We start from the raw sequence: 22,360 nt of genomic DNA, 5'->3' as shown, positions 1-22,360 counted from the left end.
TTAAGTACCTTTTAGAAGCCTGGTGTATAGGGTAGATTATGTATATTAATCGCTTTTGGGGGATAGCTGTATTGGTTAAGTGAAATAAGTCATCCATGAGTTGTAGTATAATGAAAGAGAGGACCCAGAATGCATTTTCTTATTTCTTTAATTAAATATTTTATGACATTTCAAACATTAATATATTGGCTAAAGAGATAGTCAAAGTTATAACATTAAAGTAGATCAACGTAGTTTTCCAAATTTTCCCTCAGAAACTGACTCCAGATGTTCTGCGGCTCGTTAGTTAAGTTAGATGTAAGAGTGAAGGTTGGTGTCAAGGACGGGCAGTGTGAAACACGTACTTAGTGACCTTCATGGTTGAATGACATATGCTGCACACCCGTCAACCACATACTGAGGTCAGCATGGACTAGAGAAGGGGGCAATGTAACGCCCCGTCCATAAATCGTTACTGCTAGTCAAAACATATGTTAACCAAAACAGAATTAATATAATATATCGTTATCGGTCACATAATTATTCCATTTTATAAGTAACCAATTTTTTCGATATTAATAGTTAATCTGACCCGTCACCAACCGAGTAATTTAAGGTTTTGAGCTCAGAAACTGGAATCTAATATTATTACAATAGAAATGGTACATAGTTATAGAGCTGGAATTGTGCAGCTAGCCTCGTGCACTGGTGATGCAATTTGCTGACTCCAGGGCTAGCTAGCCTCTCACACAGGCCCTAGTCCTTCTTGATTCGCCACGGTCGCTGAGGCGATCACCGCCGCTGACCTGTTGAGCCGGTGGTCGTCAGTCTCGTTCAAAATTATAAGTAGGTAACATCTCGGTCCGCGTCCTCTCTCTCTCTATCTCACTTTAGTTAATGTAATTTTGTCAAAATTATCTTCTAAATTTATTTTGTTTCTAAATTATTTTATGATATAATACTGTATACCACGAATTTAAAATCCGATTGTATAGTTGAGAAAAGGTTCGAAATTAAACTTATTATTCAGTCGCAACGTGAATACTTCATTTACCTGCGTCAAAACCATCGGAAGTTCTGATAAATTAGTTAGCCGGAATTGGCGGAGTTACAGTTCTTTCGTCGGCACCGTGTAGTGTCATCTGAAACAATGGGACAGGAAGGCGACAGTCAGGAGGGGAAGGGTTAAAGGCAAGCCGCTTTCAGCCCTAAGTTTTAGCCCTAGGCCTTAGGCCGGAGGTGTGAGTGCGAATTTTATTGGTTGAGGTTTGTTTGAGTATTTACATTTGTTTAGGTTTCCTAGTTAGTTCTTTTTTTTAATATTGGTACACATTTAGTAAACATAGTGCCGTGTTCATAAATGAAGACAAATGCTAAGATATCTTTCGTGATTCGTTGTGTAATCTTTGATGCATAAACACAATTGATTTATTTAAATGCAAACTTTGAAAACTAAACCTAGTAATGCAAATTATCTTCTCATATACATCTGCCTATTTTAGTTTGGTTCTGGGCCGCTAATAAACATCTGGTATTTAATTTAATTATTTTAATATGACTACTCTAAATATTTATGTAAGATATTATGTATAATACTCTTCCAATTAATTGAAAAACACAGGAGATTTCTCTCGGATTCGTTGTTTATTTCAATTAATGCCATAATTACTACCAGGAAGATTACTTTTTTACAGTTTAATAGTTTTGCCGATAATGAAGAAATGCGTGCAACCATTCTGAAAACTCGGCCGCACATAAAGTTCGTGAAGTTGGCTAAGCGCTTAATAGAGTAAAAGAATGTCCATTAAGAAAGTAAATTAGGTTGAAGAAATTTGCGATTTCCCTTCCGATAATTTTTATTTTGGAGGAGATTGAAGTAAGACTTTATTATGAGTGACTTTCGTAAATACAGATATCAAGTCAAAAGAGAAGAAACAAATTTTTCTACCTATCTAGCTATGGTAAATATGACATCATTTTGGTATGAAAGGTTAAATATAATATGCTTAAACGAATATTAGTCCAAGTATATAAACACTTGATGTATTTGAACTGTTAGTGATATATCAATGCTATGCCAGCATTATAACTGTTTGGATGGCGAAAAGGAAATGAGTTTAAAACAGTATATTAGCTTCCTGAAACGCGAAGATTCCCAAAGATGAAAAGTGCTTTATAAAGCTGCCTTAATAAGAGAATACTCTTTAGAAATCATGACTTGTACGCTTATTCATTATTTATTAAAAGCATTTACATAAATATATATTTAAATTAAATATATGTATTCATATAACAGTATATGAAATTATATACAAATGTATATTTAGTATACTTTGAAATTAGTTTCTGAACAACATATGCGTCCAACTATGTACGAAGAATTTAAAAAACTGCTGGACATAACGCTCCAGTTAAACGTGTTCCTTTCCTAAAAATATCTTATAAAAACTGTTAACCACTTAACCTTTTTCTGAGGATGGCCTAATACGAAGCAATTAGATCTCAAAGTCTTATTGCGCATTCAAAATATTAGAAATACAATTCTAGCAGTTAAAAAACGCTTAAATTGACTTAAAAGAAAAAACGAAAACGTTACTACCTTTTCAACTGTAACAAAGATGCATAAGCGATTATTAATGTAATAACACAAAACAGTAAAGATATGTGCTTAACAATTTGATCTTGGCCATTACATAGCCTACAGAAGGATTATCTTTAGCCACTCGATATGTGTAAGATGTTTATGTCCTTATGATTAGACCCATTATCTGATATGAAAAAATGTGTTTTCACGGCGAGAAGACCAAAATCCCCTAAGGGAAAATAAATTAGGAATAAGCTGACTAATCTTTGATCCAGGCAACATTCTTCCCATTTCTTGTGTGTTCAGTGTACTACCTAGATAACTTCAGTATTAGAAGATAAAACAAATATATTTATGTAGCCTACGAGCAAGTAAGCTACTACGTGACACGACCATGCTTCGATGTGGCTTGGTTATTGTACGATCGATATTATGTACAAATGATGCATTATTATACATTGTATTACATTCAAACTTAATTAAATAATATCAAAATTCGTTATTGCTTACATATATGTGAATTAATGATTTAACCCCGTGTAATAATGATAATTCTTACTCCAAACAATTATGTTATTTAATCTATATTATAACTACTGTATTAATTAAAACTCAATTAAGCGCTATTTGGTGCACAATATATATATATATATATATATATATATATATATATATATATATATATATATATATATATATCGTTAATCTGTCCTTTTGTTAATATAATATAAGTAAATTATATGGTTTACATGGACATGCAACATATAATTGGCCTTGAGAGAAACATGAAGTTTCTATGATAAACAACGGTTACAGAAAAGGTTAATAGGATAAGAAGTGATGTTACTATCAAGCTTACTCTATGCTTTCAAGACTAACGTAAACAAATTGAAAACTGTGGTTAATGAATTAAACATAAGAGTTAGTGAAGTTGACAAACAACATGATGGTTATGATTCCTGACTTTGGCGTGCCACAACACTTTGGTAAGATTTGTTTATTTTAACCTAGTTTGTAATTATGATAGATGAATTATAGGTTAGTTCTTTACCTGAAGAAGAGATCAGATTGCAGATCTCGAAACGTAGTGTTACTGATTTCTTGTTTCACTGAACGATGGCAAATGTCCGGAAAAATCCTGTTCCTTAAAAAAAAGGTTGTACTGTCATAAAACTATGGATTACACAGTACAGTTTATTACAGGCTTTATAAGCGAATTCAAACTTTAAACGATCTATAAACAAAAACTTTTAACTCGCAATACAAATACGCTTATTAACGAGATAAGAACTATCATACCTTTTAAGTTGGACCAAATGACTGATTTCTGATACACACACACACACACACACACACACACACGCAACGCTTCATAGAAATCAGTTCAGTGGTTTCGGAGATTAGCGTATATGAACATCGTAACACAAGAGTTTTATACATAAAGATAAAATTTTATATCCACGGTCCTAATATTGAATTGAATATTCAAAATTTGAGAGGTTAGATTTCACATATAAGACACTGTTTAGGATGTATTGGCTACAAAGTGTCAACATCCCAAGGCGTTGAAACAAGGGCCGGCAGTGGTCCAATCTTCCGCTTCTCGCGATAGCACGGACCTTGAAGACCTCAGAGCACTCAGATGAATGGCCCCATAGTAACAAGCCGTAGATCAGATGTATGTGAAATAACCACCAACAGGTATTTTCCAGCCACTAGATTTACCAATCTGCGCAGCAGGTAAACCACACGTGTTAACTTAGTGGAGAAGAACTCAGCGTGCAAGTCGGGGGTCGAGGACAAACTCTGACAGCTTGCCATTTTGGCTGTTCTCTTCCACCTCTGGACACAATGAGCAGATCAATGATGTTTAGCTGTGTGATCTGTTTACTTTAAACTAGGTTGTATGTGTTAGGTTATTTGTCCAACTTAATGTCGGAACCTACAGTAGTCTAATTGAATGTTTTGATTAATCGAAGTGTTGTGCTTTATCCGATCGCTCTTTGAATGACTTAGGGGCAATTGATGTTAAAATAAAAGTTCAAACGGTCTTGAGACGCAGAAAACGCTTCCTCCGCATTATCGAAACTATGTTTAAAAACCAGGATTCTCCCTGGAGAAACATGTTGCGAATTTGGATATTTTGAATTTTAAGATCTCTTCTTATATTTACCGAAAATGGTTCGATCTTTAGAATAGAATAGAATAGAATAGAATTTATTTTTGAAAATATTACAATAACACATTATATACATTGGTATACACAATGTAATACATCAATAAAGTAAGTAAACAACCAAATGCATACACAATGTACAAACCTAATGAGCAAACTTAAATAAAAATGTAACATTCTTGTAAATAAAATTAAAACAAAAACACTCGTAAATTAAAAGAAATATTTTCAAAAATAACTAGGGCCTCTAGAGGCAAGTGCCTGTGGAGAGGTTCCTTTTATTACAAAAATATTTTTTAGCTCAAAGAAAATTTCAATAAAACTTCGATTTTTTTATAAGCTCCTAAAAAAATTTATTAAAAGTGTGCTGCTGCAGTTACAAAGCAAATGAAAATCCACTTAAATAAAATTCAAACTAAAATATACTGTTACTTTTCTTTAATTAACTAGGAATCTATGCAGAGAAGAAAATCTAATTTATCAAAACCCAATAACCACTTCTTTAATGTTTTTGAAAATAACTTTATATTCTCACAACTAATAATTGAAGAAATTATACTAAACATTTTAGGTCCCAAAAAACAATAACTATTTGAAAAAAATGCTAGGTTAGGCTTTGGAACTGGTATTGGTTCTTGCTTTCTTAATTTGTTTTTGTAATTATTTTTTAATTCTGGTAAATTGCCACTTATGACATAAAATATTTTTAAAACTTTATAAACAAACATATATTTAAGGGGAAGAATATTTAAATCAACAAAAAGAGGAAAAGATTTCTCCATTCTTCGTTTTCGTTTAATCAACCTTATGAATTTCTTTTGTTGAGTTAGAAGTGGCTTTAGATTTGTTTCATAGGCTCCACCCCAACAAAATATTCCATAGTCAAGCCTACTATTGACCAAAGAGAAGTACAGCATTCTTAACACTTCTTCAGTGCAAATGTATTGTAAAAAATAAAAAAATCTTAAAATATTGTTTAGTTTGCGTTTTAAAATTTCAATATGTGTCTTCCAGTTGATTTCTCTATCTAGCATGACTCCTAAATATTTTAAATTTTCGCACTGGGATACTACAGCACAGTTCTGTTGGCACTGACTGTTACTACACAAACAATTGACACATCGATACAAAATTGAATTACTAAAAATTTGCTGATCTGTTTTTAAACTAAAATTGATGTACTTAGTTTTCTCTGGGCTTAATAACATGTTATTTTTTGAAAACCACCACTGCAGTGCTTTAAGGTCTGAATTCATCTCTTGCTCTATATCATCCCAATTATTTTTTACATACGATAAAGCTGTATCGTCTGCAAAAGATGTAATATTTCCATTTAAATTTGAATCACAAAGATCATTTATGTAGATTATAAAAAGTACTGGGCCTAAAACTGACCCTTGAGGTACGCCACATTGTATAAACCCGAAGTCACTAAAAGAATTATTAATTTTGACGCATTGTTTTCTTTTTGTTAAATAGCTAACAAACCAAGAATAAATATTCCCCCGAATACCACATCCGTATAACTTTTGTAAGAGAATTGTGTGATCTACAGTATCAAACGCTTTTTTAATATCGAAAAATAAACCACTAACTTTCTGCCCTGAATTTATTCCTGTATACACATTATCTATGAAGCTTTTTAATGCTGCTTCAGTATTTAAACCTTTCCTAAAACCAAATTGATTGTTGCTGAAAAAATTAGTTTTTTCTAGAAATTTAATTAGCTTTTTCTTCATTAACTTTTCAAACACTTTAGCAAAGGTAGAAAGTAAAGAGATTGGTCTGTAGTTATTACAGTCGGTAATTACTTCGGACTGAGATTCCCGATCACGGCATCCTGCGCGAAGTGGTCGGAGATAGCCGCGTCCAGAACGGAAACCGAAATAAAAAAAAACCGAAACGTCTAATACGTTTTTAAAGACGTTGTCGATAGCCGTACTCGATGTGGCACTCACTCGTGTTGGCGTGTTCACGGCCCAAACTAAGCCGAAAGAGGTGAGAATATCGCGTAGCCGCTGGGCCAGGGGGTTGGTGTGGTCCAAAACATCGATGTTAAAGTCACCTGAAAAAATAAACTTCAACTAATTAGAACAGAAAAAAATTAGAAGGGATTCAAATTTTTAAAAAAATTTGAGTAACCATGCTGATAACCTTGATGTTACATTTGAGGTAGCTTGAATTAAAGAGTTTTTTTTGCTTGTCGCCGTTCTTGTTTTTCTTAACCTTCACTGCGTCCGCAAACGTTTCGAAGGGTAGCGTCTCAGGCTCTACTGCAGCTGGTGACTTACAGGCAACCGATGTCTTCGACAGGTTGTCAGTCCGGGGCAGTGACGGTCTACAGGACTTGAGAGGAGGCGGACGCGATGTCCTGCGAACAACACGGCTGAACCTTCCCATACACTCCACCAGCAGCTCGGCCAGCAGACGCTTACACTGAGGCTTTAGATGCATCCCATGGTTAGTGAATGCACCTTCCGATACGGTTGAAATCCACCACCTCCACTACACTCTGCCTCACGCAGAGCTCCTCAGCGTAAATCATAACTAAAAACGTAGCAATACACTTAATAATATTACACAATGTTATTAAAATAATTAGAAACAGTAGAATTACTAACCAATGAAAATATAGTTCAATAGATAAAAATAAAAAAGTACAACGACGGAAACAATATGATTAATAATATTAGGCAAACTTATAATTTTTGTAATTAAAGAAAAGATATAGTGAAATAATTTATTGTTATTAGAAATTAAATAAATTATTTTTTTCTATTCAAAAACTTAAGTAGATTATTAAGTAGTCTGGAATGCACAATGTCCTTAGAAATGCATTATTAATGATTGACAGGGAGCCCTAACAGGCGGAGGGCGCATTCCTCCCACTACTCCACTTGTGAGTAGGGAAACAAGTTTCTAAACCGCGTCGTAAATCTTTGGGAATGCTTTCAGTATTGTTACAAAGTAGGTGTAGCGTCAATGAAATGGCTGTTATTTCTTTCATGAAAATGAAAGATGTTTAACAGAATAATCTTTGAATAAAATATAGCATAATAATAATTAAATGGTGCAATGTGTCTCATAATATAAAATGTATAACATATACTGATGCGTTCATCAGCTTAGCCCTGGAAGCTTCTACTGAAAGCTATCTGTTTTGGATCGGATCAGCTAAACTTGAGCATTAATGCTAAGCAAAATAATAGTAACATTGTAAGTTTAGCAGCACTGGAACATTATAAAGAGTAACGCGTTTCGCTCCATCACGGCATTGTCAAACACACACTCAAATAATATGTAAAAAAAACATTGTTGGCTTACACAAACAAACACATGACATAAAAATAATTAATTACGAATTCACTTAAGCGTGTCGTCACAATTTAAATGGTTAAAAATATGGAGAAACACGTGACTGTATGGCTGCGTTGTGCATGCACGACGCACGTGTGAAGACATAATATGGGATAAGTTCGTATGTCTAAAATACTGTTGCACGTATTTTGGGAATATGTCAATGCTTGTTCTTTTATTCATTACTTCCAATCGTTACTTTTTTCAACTATCATAGTCGTTACAAATTATACATTATAGGCCTTTCAGAATATTTGATTATAATAGGCCTACTAGGTAACTAGAATAATGAAAAGTAGAACTTTATTGTTTCTATTTCGACAATGCCTCTCCTACAATTCTGTGGTATGCTACGTTTGTCGTTTACTAAGGAATATAATTATATTCCTTTTAGTTAATAGATATCATATAGTTATGTTATATTACTTAACTCTTGTTCGGTTTATGTAGTTTATAGTACAGTCCATGAGCACAAAAATGTATTTTCTTAGTCATGTCATAAAAATGACATGTGATAAATAATTGAGTGTGAATACAAAAACTAAAACTAGTGTAAAAAACTTTACAATTTGTTAAGCACCACGATTCTAAGATAGATTTGTTTGATGTTGCGAAAGTAAGAATGTTTTGGCTTACTGGTACTTGCACCATATTTTTTAATGAACTAGCCGTTAGTTTGCGGTTTCTAATGTACTCATTGACTTCACTTATTTTCCAGCATTATTGTTTTATTTTATGATATAAAATCACTGTTACAAGTTTTGATAATCGCACTGAAATAAAATAAATTTAGTCTACATTGGAACATAAATATGAGATAAAATTTCAATAGTGGAGTATTTCCTCATTAATATTTGATCGTAGCTATAGTTAAATTCAAACAAAAGATATAAATAAACGTAAAAATAAAAGACGAGAATCGACTCCTTTGAAGACGGCGCGAATGGAGATTAAAATCAATTAATTGCCTCTTTAAAAACGATGGATATAAAACACTATAGAACTTTAAAATGGAAATAGCCACCGTTTTTACAATTACGCTATTGTTGTGAAATCGCAAACGTATTTATAGAGGTCCTTAATTTCTACGAAGCCATCTCCCTATTTATACCAGGATTAGATTCCTTCTTTTCCGACTCTTGACGTTCATCTGAGTCTATATTTCAGAACAATGGTGTTCATGGCTTTTTATATTAACGAAATTATACACTGCACATTTACTTGTAGTTCAGTTTTTTTAATTAAGTAATAATTATGAAATTATTCACGCATTGTTTTATAACATTTGTTATATTCTAAATCTGAATAAGATTCGTAAAGTTGAGTTTCACATCCAATCTTCTACTTGCCAAATAGTGTTAAACTAATTCATAATTAGTTCTAATCCCTTACAACGAAACATTCTTGCTATTACCCAAACTACGACGTTAAACACGGAAGTCGCGTGTTTACAAACTTAATTCTGTTTTCTGTTATACTTCTGTGTTATTGTGACCTTACACATCTTTCATCGACTAAGTTATCATGGATCAATGCAGTTGAAATTAAGCTCTGATATAGTTGTGGAGTACCTGCACTGCCTCAATAGTCAGACCCATATAATTCACATATTGAGGCCGTGCAAGCCTTTTCCTTCTTCGAATTTAATTAGGTATTATCTTTGATTGTATTACCTTAGATACACAAGAGATAAATCGTTCATACGGATAAAGTGTGAAATCCGGGGCATAAATCCAGTTTGTTCTGAGGGCCGACGCTAGGGCAACACCACGATTTCCGGGTGCGCAGTATGTTGAGTCTCTTTCCATTAAATTCACAAGCTTCCAGCTCTAGCGTCACGATTTGCCTCCATTTGGACATTAACAGTTGCGATTCTAAGGAGGTGTACCGAACAGAGGCATCAACTTACCACTTGCTACCTCATCAATGGAGCGAGTGAGAGAGGCAATAAGTTGACTTTACGGGAGTTTAGGCGCACCACAAGAAAGTTCGTCAGAAAACAGTCCCAACGCTCACTTTGGTCATGCCTTCATTTATATAAATGGATGGATTATCTTCTCTCTTGTTTAACTATTACAATAAAAAGTACTAAACAGTAAGGGACGCTTGTTAAGGTCTCTCGATGTCATTGGTTAAGATGTTTCAAAGGCATTGAAAATAAATCCCTATACATCTAAAAAAAATTTTAAAATCCCAAAAATATATGTACGGAAAGATATAATATTATAATACATAAAATAATCCGGAATATAAAAACGGAAACAGTAAGAAACTAAACGTTACAACACAATGTAGAAACATGTATTCCTGGTTTATATATTCCAAGGCCAAGTCTCTATGGTTTGCAGAACTCTCCTGTAGGCCTAAATCATAGAGGTTGTATATTAACTTTACTAACAGAACATCGTTATCGTACATTAATAATAGAAACACATCCATTAAAGTAACAAATAATAAGGGAAGAAAAAAGTAGAGAAAAGTGAGGTTGCATGTGAATTAAAACTCAAGCCGATCCAAAAGCAAACAAGAAAGGAAACAAATCTTAACCTAGAACATTAGAACAACCTAATTGGTGCATTCAGGATTCAGTTGTCAAAATGTCTAAGCAAAGAATGCAATGTTGTTACTAAATTTATTATTTTAATTTAAATTTTACTGTTTTGTGTATCCTCTAAACGATTTTTGGTGAGTGGTCAACTTTCCACTATCATATATTTTTTTAATGTGATATATTTAGTTTGTGTTGGTTTTAGGTTAGGCTACATTGAAAATAAGTTTTCCTGATTTATTATTCCAAACTATTATAATTTGGAAGCTGTTGGAAACTACTCATCATGCAAATGTACTTTTATGTAGATAAATTTTCTTTTACAGCGCTAAATGCACAGTAGGCTATTAGCACACTAGATTTAATAGACTAAACTAAATTTGTAGACTAAACTATATAAAATAGACTTATCGGAGCTTTGAATTTATAAAAGTGGGCAACTATTTTGCTGCAGTATAATCAGCGCTCAACATTCGATTGACTGATAATATTGATATTCATGAATAAAGAATTCTCTTTATAACTGCTTAAACCAAATTATGCTATAAGCATTTCAAATTAAGTATTAAAAGTAATAATGTTATGGCGAATAACAACCATCTAGGCTATATATAAATATAATAAATGAAACAGTATAATATTTACTTACTTTTTACTATTTTGTAGGATGAATGTTATGTGTTGTGTCTCACACAAATAAAACGTACATAACCATTGTACATTTTGATCTTTAGGGATGTCTTTCGTATTTCTCCAGAAGTGCAGGAGGACGCCTTCGAAGCCAACACTGATGACCAGGACATTTCTGATCAGTATTTTCCCACCTTCAAATCACGTGCTAGATCGTACAATGTGATCTGATGTCAGAGAAGTTGGACGATTTGGGATATGATTTGAGGTTGGGAAAATACCAATCAGAAATGCTCCTGGCCATCAGTGCGGGCTTCAGTTGCACCTGGTTCCACCCCGCACTTCTGGCAAAATACGAAAAACATCCCTTGAGGTAGTACCCAAATTCAAGCTCAGATCACGTGAGCGCCTTTGAAGGTTATCTTTAACTTTTTATATTTATAATACGTACAAATGTATAGCCTAAGAATAATAAACCGTAGATAAGGACTTTGTAATACCTAATAACTGTGTTGTATAGTGAAAACTTGAATTAACCCGTTTATAACTTTATCAGCCTATGTTAACATTGTAGTGAGTTAGTAAAGTTTTCATTAGTTTACATTTTTGTATATTAACAGGTTACTGGAACGTAATACGTACCTCGACAAATTATTTTGTAATAGGTTATAAACAAACATATAATCAGACAGGTAGTATTTCCTGTCTCTTGCAGCCATTTCTCAAATATCATACACATGACTTAACTTTGTTTGAATTAATTTTGGACAATAAAGTCTAACCGAATTATATTATAGGCTTTTAAGATTGTATTATAGTGCAGCTATACTTTTATATCTAAAAAAAAACGTTTTTAAGTTTATAGACAATAATACAAATACACCTTTGTTTATACTAAGGTTGAATAGTTTAATACTTAAATTACTTAACAGCCGGTAAACATGTGTGACAGTGTTTAAATTGTTCTAATTGTGAATCAGTATTATAAGTTTCTTTTTCTTTCTTGTCTCCAGTTATATTTGTTATTTTTAATGTAATTTAATCTTAATTATGTTATTGTTTCCTGTGTCGGCTGATTGGTTCCCGGGTAGACCACTTTTCCGATGTCAGATCATGTTGGATGAACTGAGTGCTCACGAAATCTAAGCTTAAATTTTGGTATATCTCAAAGATGTTTTTCTTTTTTGGCAGAAGTGCAGGGTGTCACCATCAAAACCCGCACTGATAACTAGAGGCATTTCTGGTTGTTACTATTCCAACATAATTTAAGTTATTATTTAAGCTCCACTCTTTTTATATCTACTTAACTACTCTCATATACTTTTTTTTATTTTAAGTTGAAATTTTTACATATAGTGTGAAATGGCTAAAGTAGTAAACAGTTACTAAATTGAATTAAAATGTGGTCTTGACCTTAGAGACAAATCATAACCAGAGTAATGAGTAGGTTAAATAACCAATTTATGTCTTCCATTCACATATTACTATTATTCTTGGACAGGTGAAATAAGATGGCGGATGTCAGAGATATTCTGGAGCTTGAGAGGTCTGCCACCCCTGAGCTGACAAAAGAAGCTATCCTTGGAAATGCGGACAAACAAAAGAAAAAGCTGCTTATGCAGTCTACTCCAAAGATGCCCAAGAGACCTGAAGGAATGCATCGTGAAGTGTTCGCACTTTTGTACAATGATAATAAAGATGCTCCTCCTCTTTTTCCCACTGACACAGGTAGGCTAAGCCTATTTACTGTATCATATACAATATATGTTGCTTACAACATTGCATGCCTGGTTTCATATTCATTAAAAAAAGTGTAATAGTTTAGTAAATGTGTACAAAACGTGTTTACTTGGTAAATGCACTTTTGTAATGTGGCAATTCAATAAACTGTATATACAATGATGTATGACAACAGTTTTTTTTTTAAATTGAGTTATTAAAATTAGAAAGATATATTTAAGTATTCTCCCACTAGAACAGCCAAATCAATTAACCCAGTGATGAGTGACATGGTACCTCAACCAGGACAAAGTTAATGTATCCAGTAAGATCTTTGTAAACAAACAAGTTATAAAAAGTTAGTTTAGGCTCTTTTGATTTAGAATCATGAGGTTACACAGCATTATAAAACTCTGTTTGCTTTTGCATCCCGACATTGAATGTAGCCTGGAAGTAAAATTTGTAACCATGGGTGTCCCAACACGTATCCGGATATTCAAATCTGACATATGGTGTTCAGTTTATTCTGTGGATCTAATTTTTTTTCCTGTACAGAGTTCTAGAGTCAGAAATCATAGTATTTGTTCCATCATCAATCTTCTCAGTGAGATAAACGCAATAAACATGATTGATTCGTATTTTGTTTATGGATTTTCTTTCTGATAGCTGAACAATAAAATTTGTAGCTTATTTAAGGATCCAGACATAATTTTGTTTTTTCACCTGATAGGGCAGGGCTACAAACAGCTGAAAGCCAAGTTGGGGATGCGGAAAGTGCGACCATGGAAGTGGATGCCATTTACCAATCCGGCTCGCAAGGATGGAGCAGTTTTCCACCACTGGCGGCGTGTAGCTGATGAGGCCAAAGAGTACCCCTTTGCCAAGTTTAACAAGGTAAGTCCTGTTCAGGGTTTAAGCTGTATCCCATTTTGTGAAGGAAGCAAGAAAGAACATTAGTTGCAAAAAGTATATAGAATTTTGAATATCAATTTACAGCGATACAAGTATTGTTTTTCAATGATACTATTGTATATTGTCTCATCACATTTAATTTCATATATATATAAAATATTAGATAGGCACTGTTGCTGCCGGTCAATAAATTGTCTGGTTGGAAAACGCCTGCCTACTCTTGGATCGAAAAGAGTTGATACCCAAGTTTAATTGCCATTGACAACTTTACACTGAATAGGCAAAGTCAACTTTTTTTGTATAAAACTTTATATATGAGTGTATATTGTTGTATGAATGTCAGAAATTTTAAAAACCCATGACGTTTACCATACAATGTAAATAATATTGTTGCTGCAATAAAAAAGATTTGATTTGAGATTTGATTTTAAATGTTAACCATATACTAACTAATAGAACTAAAATTATATTAAGTTTAAGTTATTCATTTCTGCATCCAGACATATAAAGCAAATTATTTACAAACAATAACCAAGTTTTGTGTCTGTAACAATGAAAGAAGGTACCTGTTTTGGCGCTTACTACTAAACTGCAATTTTAAAAGTTAAATTATTCGTTGTTAAACCTGCCATTGTAGGCCCAAAGCTCGTTTGAAAAAGCTGATAGTAAATGATCTAATATATTAAAACAATATATAATTTACTACAGTTTCCTCTTGCACTTAGCCTACTAGAGTTCTTGGTTGTGATTTTAAGATATACAATGATTGAGTTATGGTTGATTAATTTTATTCGTGTACCATTAATGATCATAACATTTAAAATAATAACAAATCGAGTTCACTTTCTGTGAAAAAATATTCATAGGTAAATGGATCATTCCTGGCTTCTCGATGATGGTGTATTAGATAGTTCTAATTCTGAATCTGAAACTGAACTAGAGAGCCGGCTATATTCCATAGTCCATCACAATGACTTGAGTCAACCACTGCCTCGTCCTGAATTGGCCCAGCATTACTCAATACATCCAGATGGTAATGGTGAAGTTGTTGTAGCATTAAATGATTCTTTGGAGGATATAAAATTAGAAGGAAGTAAAAATGTTAGTAGTCAATTAGACAATATCCAGTCATTTGATACCAGTACTACTTCATCGGCTGTTGGCAATAGTGATTTATTAGTCACTGGTGTCAAAAAGACTCAAACCATCCAGAATATTAACAAAAGATTCCGGTACAGTGATATAAATCTTGATGACTCCAGCACATTAAAAGATTTAAAAGAAGTGCAACAAGAAGCAACAACACAGGATATAAATTATTTTCAATTACAGCCAAATTTCTTTTCTGGTAAAAGAAATAAGCAATTTGCAAATCTAGTTATAACTCTGCATTTTCAGAATGAAGCTCCAAATTGGAAAACTAGTGCAAATTATAGTTTTATATCATTTGAATCGGAAAAAAGTCACAAGAAATTATCAGAAAAATGACAAATTCTGTAATAGAAGCAAATCCTTGAGTTAAGAGAGATATTCTGTTTAACTGTGCTCAATTACTGTTTAGGAAAAATGTTCAAGCTTTCAAAATGAAATAATGCAACATAAAAAAGCTGAAGAATGTAAAAATTCAATATCCGAAACCCAAGTAAAGTGATATAAAAAACTGTCACGTACCCATATTACTGATAAATGGAGCAAATCAATGGTAGAATTTTATACTTTGCCTTCAAAGGAATTAATGATTATGAATCACAGTACAGTATTTGAACAAATGATCCAAGAGACCAGACTGGGGTGTACCAGCGGACAACCCCCAAGGGTAAATACACTTGTCGTAGATGCCCCAGCTGTTATGAACGTGGCTACTTGGCACGGGCTTGTTGACTATGTGGTGAATCATTTCATACAGACTACTCATGTCCCAACAAGGTTTGCCTAAAGTGTGGAGTGAACTTACCAAGTAACGGCTACACCGGAGAATGTGACACATGCTACTGTAGTACGCTGGAGAGTGATGTTTCGTGTTAACTTACCAAGTAACGACTACACCGGGGAGTGTGAGACATGCTAATATAGTACGCTGGAGTGATGTTCTCTGTTAACTTACCAAGTAACGGCTACACCGGGGAATGTGACACATGCTACTTTAGTACGCTGGATAGTGATGCTCTCTGTTTAACTTACCAAGTAACGGCTACACAGGGGAGTGTGACACATGCTATTATAGTACGCTGGAGAGTGATGTTCCGTGTTAACTTACCAAGTAATGGCTACACCGGGGAGTGTGACATGCTACTATAGTACGCTGGAGAGTGATGCTCCCTGTTAAGTTACCAAGTAACGGCTACACAGGGGAGTGTGACACTGCTCCTAGTCGATATTGATCAGGCCTATAGCAATTTGCTATACTCTATCACTATCGCTCTTGACCGTGCATGTCCTGAAAAAAAATCAAGAAAAAAAAGAATGATACCGTATGATGAAGAAACGAACGAGTTGAAGGAGAAATTTATAGAAGCCAACAACCTGTACCTAGCAAATAGTAGCTCGGAAGACAAGGCCAAAGTAAATAGCCTGAAGAAAGCTTATGACTTAAGCTTTGGTCACTTAGGCGCAAGGAAAATGCTGATTACATAGCACCTGCTATGATAATAAAATCAAAGCTATATATGGAACATCATCAATCAAGAAAGTAAATCCAAACTCACATTCAACCCAGAAATAAAATCTCTGATCGTTGATGATAAAACCATCGTTGACCCATTGCTCAGAGTATTCGGAAGATTCAAATGGCATAACTGTGATCGGAGATGCCCATGTGAAAGACATGCACTGAAATCTGACTTTCATTTAAGGTGGTGGAGACTGCGTCGATAGAGGAGGCAGAATGTGGTGTAATTCTGGTGGGGGGCAAGGGAATTCTTCTGATGTTGTGAGAGGTAATTCGTTCATTAAGAAGACTTTTGCTGCTTGATGGAACTAGGTTATCAATGTTCAGATTTCCGATAATTATGGTAGAAGTCTTGGCTTTGGGGATACGCTCTAGAAATTCAGCAATTAGTACCATAGCTAATTTGATATTATCCAAACAGTTTGAGGGAGGATGATATATTCCAAGTATGTACAAATGTTTACTGTTACTGAGACTTATTTTTGCAGCCGCTATCTAACATACAAGGGGGATGCTATGAGTTTCACAATTTCTAAGTTCTCTGTATCGTTTGTGAATTTGTGTTTTTAAAGATAGTTACTCCACACTTAATATGTTGTTCTCTACCACACACAGATATCAAAGTGTATTTGACGAGTCTCGTGTTTTGTATAGTGTCAGGTGTGTAACCATGTTCTGTAAAGATCACCAAGTCCGGTTCAAGTAAGTCAAGAACGTGATTTATCCTTTCCGATTTGTTATTCATCCTGTCTGTATTCTGATGGAAAATGGTTATTGTACTGTTTTGGCCGGACGCTGATGTTGACCTTTCCAGTTGTGCCTTGCCGGTGGACTGCATTCTAAAAAACGATACTTAGATGATTCAGGGGTTGAGGTAACTATGCTAGGCAAAGTGGGATCAAAGGTTCCCTGTGCTGAAGAGCAATGTTGGCATTGCAATGTTTCATTAGGCAGTGTGTCATTGGTTTGTTTCGATAAAGCTGCTACGTAGTTGAGGGTCGGAACTGGTTTTCTGTTTTGTTCTGCGTCTTGTTTCTATGTCAATCAGACTTTGTTCCTAGCGAGGAAGTTGATTTTCATATAGTATTTGTATACTGTAAGTCGACGTTATATAGAAGGCCGTGGATATTTTTCGGCAAGATTTCCTCTATAATAGCAGATGGACAGTGGTCAGTGACAGTTGATTGGGAGGAACCATGAAATATGAAATGGCTGAATCACCAAGTCAGAAAAGTGTGATGAGCCGGTCTGCGGGCTGGGGTTGATGTTGATAAGGACATGTTAAATGAACTGTTGCAGGATTTTTCACATCGAATAACACATATTGACTTACAGGTCACAGTCGTCCTGACCGCAAATAACGATCCAGTAAGTGTAATAGTCGGCTAAAAATAGTAAGTGCTCCACAGACCAGCACAACGGACCATTCCGTTCCGTTTTTTTCTTTTCCACTCATAACACACTCAATTCTCTTCTTGGCTTTAATATTATGAAATATACTTATATTTTACTTGAGCTCAGTGAGTCTCTGGCCATTGCAGATGTAATTTTTAATAAGAAAGCATCAAGAGAGTAGTTAGCCTGTTTGCACTGATGAAGGATACAACACTGATTATGTTGTAAAAAATTGTAAGATTACACTTTGTTAATATTTCTGTAATACAATGACAACTGAGCTGTCGTAATCAGTCTGTTCTCTGATGCAGCAAGTGCCAATCCCGTCATATTCGGATGCCCAGTATCTACAACACTTGCAGTCGGAGACGTGGACCCGTGCGGAAACAGATCACTTGTTTGATCTTGCGCGACGCTTTGACCTGCGCTTCGGTGTTATGAGGGATCGCTGGGATGTCGGCCGCTTCCCCAAGCCAGACCGCAGCATCGAGGACCTGAAGGAGCGCTACTACAACGTCAGCACGATACTCACTAAGGTCAGTTTAATTAGTTGACTTGTAAACTTTGGCAAGAGCCATAACATTCTTCACTCTCATACCAGCCAGACCACAATGACGAGCACCTGAAGGAGGACTACTACAATGTATTCAAAATACTCCGTAAGTTCAGTTTAGCTAGTTGACTTGTTAACTTTTTCAAGAGCTAAAACATTCTACACTTTATAATTATCTTTATGTGTTCTTTTATACGTCTTTTGTTATGTAATAAAATAATAGGAATTGTTTAGAAATTTAATATTTTACAGAATACAAGGGTCATTAGATTTAGATAAGTTAATTTATGCTACTATTTTCTGATTCCATAGAACTTGCAAATTAAAATTAAGTAAAACAGAATATATTATAATACAATTTTCGGCTGTTTAAAAAGTGTGTTGACATGCGTGCATTTATTTTAACCCATTCACCTACTTCGACGGAGCTATTCCGCCGCGGGCCCTGCCATACTTCGACGGAGCGGTTCCGCGGCAGTAATAGTTCACTTTAAACTCAACAGATAGCTGCACTAAATCAAACTATGTTTCGTTTCTATGGTTACTTGTTTGTTTAGAACAATATTTTTTTCATTAGTTGGCTAAAACTGACGTAAGCAAAGAATAACAGATGAATTTTACTCCGTATGATACCTGTTGTTGTTAGTGTCCGTAAACATGGCTGGTAATAGGTTACGTGACAGCGAAATAGATCGTTTTATGAACGATTATAATAATTGTAGTGAAGAACTCAGTACCGGTAGTGATCAAATCAGATGTGGAATGGGATCGTGTGACACGGGAACAGTTTGAAAAACTCTCCGATATTTTCGATTCAGAAGTGGAATTACCAACTCCTGACATTGGGACCGGCAACTGACGACGTAGGCCTAGTCAATGCAGATCAATTCTTGAAGGATGTTGATCCAGACAATCAAGGTAGGCCTATAAATGACATCCACATTTTGGAAGATCAAGTACAGTTGCAGTCGCAGACAGAAAATCAGGTCAGGGCCTACAGTTGGTAACGATAATATTCAAAACATTATTGATTTAGTTGCATCAGAGAGCTAGGGGAACTAAGCAACCAATATATTTGGATTGATGAACAAAATCTACCCCCATAATTTTATTTTTCAAGGTCAAAAAAGTGGGAGTAAATATTCCTGAATCAGAAAATTTAAAATTAGAACTAGATGTCTTTTTACAATTTTCCAATAATGATTTATTTGATAAGTTGGCTACTGAAACTAACACATATGCTCAAAAAATGTTTCTCTGATCCTAAAAGGAGGAAACTAAAGGATGACTCTAACTGGGTTGAAGTTACACAAGATGAAATAAAGTCATTCTTAGCTCTTTATTTATTATTTATTTATTTATTTATACACGGTTGTCACCATTTTTACAAGTAATATAATAATAGATCATGTTCCACAAGATGGCAATATATACAATCAAAACAAAACAAAACTTCATCTTAAGTGAATCAAAACTCATGCAAACAGGAGAGAAGCCAAGAAAATTATGTAGGCTACATGCAAACAATACAATATGCTAAACACAATAAACTACTAGGCATAAATAAACAACTGACCAGACATGCAATACATTTGATTCATTATGACTAGTTCATGCACGAGCAGTCTGTATAGATTCATATACCATAAAACAAATTAATACAACAACCAACAACATGCAACCAGTACATGCCATTAATATCTAAAATATACAGTTTATATACAAAATAAATATATTAAGTAATAAATAACAATAATATCTACATAGAAAAACACATTGAAAATAACTGCAATATCGGCAAGGTGCAATAACTATTTACGAAATATAGTAGGGCAATAATCAACAAATACAGTAACTAGTACAATTCAACAATAAAATACAAAAAGAGCTATAAAACGAACTGGTAAAGCAATGCTCTAAATATTCAGTATCAGATAATGCTTACATAGTGTAGCCCAATAATAAAAATATCCTTTTCAGCGATGACACACTATTGCAAAAAAAGTCGTGGTGATGGCAGATTAGGTTACCAAGCCGGTGTAATCTGGGGATGACACTGTGAAATTCATAGTTGGTGGAGCAATGCTGTACACAGAAGATGGTCCAGAGACCGAGTTCTACCAGGTACTCTGAGATTGATGAGGTGGAGTAACTCCGAGCAATCGATATCTCCAGTGAGGATCTTCTGTAGAAACACCAGGTCATGCAGTCTCCTTTCTCGCATATAATGGAGCCAGCCCCAATTGATCCGCTACCAACTCCAAGGGAACTTCACTGTAGTTGTATCCCAGCTTGGTACCAATTATCCTAACAAAGCGATCTTGTATGCTCTGGAGTCGCTGAATATGTCCAAGTTGGTAGGGACACCACACAACACAGCCGTACTCCAACACAGATCTAACTAGCGCTGTGTATGCTATCTTCATCGCCTCAACACTAAGACCGCTTCTAGAAGTCCTTATGATAAACCCCAAACATCTTAGCAGCCTTCCTGGTGATTATGTCTATGTGTAATTCAGGGCTTAGGTCCGAAGACAACCCAATTCCAAGGTCTCTAATGTAAGACTTACGGCAAAGTGTAGTGTTGCTTAGGACAGTAATCAAACATCAAAGGCTTGGAGTTCCTTTGAAATGTTACAATAGCACACTTCTCGGCATTCAGTCTCATTCCGTTGAGTAGGCACCACTCTTCGATTCTCTTAAAGTTACGTTGGTAACAGATGGCAATCCTCAATGGATGAAATAGGGACAAAAAAACCTTAATATCATCAGCGAAAAGTAAGCATCTTACGTTGATAACATCCACCAAGTCATTGAGAAATACAGTAAACAAGAATGGACCCAAATGAGATCCCTGAGGCACCCCGATGTAGCATAAAAAAGCGAGAAGTGGCACCCAAAAACTTCACAGAAAGACTACGGTCTGCCAGGTATGATTGAAACCATTGTAGAAGATTGCCAGTGATACCATAAGCGTTAAGTTTGGCGAGAAGATGCGGATGACTCACAGTGTCGAACGCCTTGGAAAAAGTCAATATAACCGGTGTCAACCTGCATTCCATCTCCAAAAGCTGCGATGATAAAGCTTTCATACAATGCAAGGTTAGTAGTAGTTGATCTTCCGGCTGCAAAACCATGCTGCGCAGATGTAAGAATGTGGCGAAAGGAAAATCCAATGCGATCCAGTACAAGTGATTCAAAGAATTCTACAAGAATTCTTACTATTCTTATGAGTTTAGTAAGAAAACCCACACTTCAATCTTACTGGACAAAACGAAAAATAATGGAAACTAAGATTTTTACAGAGGTTATGTCCTCTAAAACGATTTCAAGCCATCATGAGATTTTTGCACTTTAGCAATGATGCAACACAGATGTTTCAGACAAGCCAAAAAAAAAATCAGGCCAATAATTCCTTATTATGAACATAAGTTTATGAATAATTATACCCCAGATCAAAACATGTCAGTTGATGAAAGCCTTATGAAATTTCGGGGTAGGCTATCATATGTTCAGTATAACAGATGCAAGCGAGCCCGATTTGGAATAAAAGTTTTTAAAACTATGTGAATCCAAAATCAGGTTATTGTTCTGCTTTTGAAATTTACACTGGAAAAACCAATACTCCAAGGGGTGTGTTAGTAAGTGAAGAAATCGTTCTAAGATTATTGGACCCTTTTTTGGACAAGGGGTATACCTTGCATGTTGACAACTGGTATTCCTCGCCATTATTGTACTCTAAATTGTTAGAGAGAAATTGTTATGCTGTAGGAACAGTCAAGATGAACAGAAAGCACATGCCTACACACCTTACTAATTCTCAGTTAGCAAAAGGAGAA

At 34.8% G+C, this 22,360-nt stretch overlaps 1 protein-coding gene across 1 annotated transcript in view; it reads left to right on the top strand.

Annotated features, from left to right (window-relative positions):
• The first annotated feature begins 10,474 nt into the window (after positions 1 to 10,474).
• LOC124355237 (DNA methyltransferase 1-associated protein 1) overlaps positions 10,475 to 22,360 on the top strand; it is a 44,838-nt gene continuing 32,952 nt past the window's right edge. The window contains exons 1-4 of the mRNA XM_046806280.1: positions 10,475 to 10,781; positions 12,776 to 13,002; positions 13,724 to 13,887; positions 18,280 to 18,504. Coding sequence (XP_046662236.1) covers positions 12,786 to 13,002; positions 13,724 to 13,887; positions 18,280 to 18,504 — 606 coding nt within the window. The 5' untranslated portion in view covers positions 10,475 to 10,781; positions 12,776 to 12,785. The remainder of the gene's footprint in view (positions 10,782 to 12,775; positions 13,003 to 13,723; positions 13,888 to 18,279; positions 18,505 to 22,360) is intronic.

This window comes from Homalodisca vitripennis, chromosome 2, assembly GCF_021130785.1.
Source record: "Homalodisca vitripennis isolate AUS2020 chromosome 2, UT_GWSS_2.1, whole genome shotgun sequence".
Classification (NCBI taxonomy): Eukaryota; Metazoa; Arthropoda; class Insecta; order Hemiptera; family Cicadellidae; genus Homalodisca; species Homalodisca vitripennis.
This window is presented reverse-complemented; position numbering and strand designations above follow the sequence as displayed.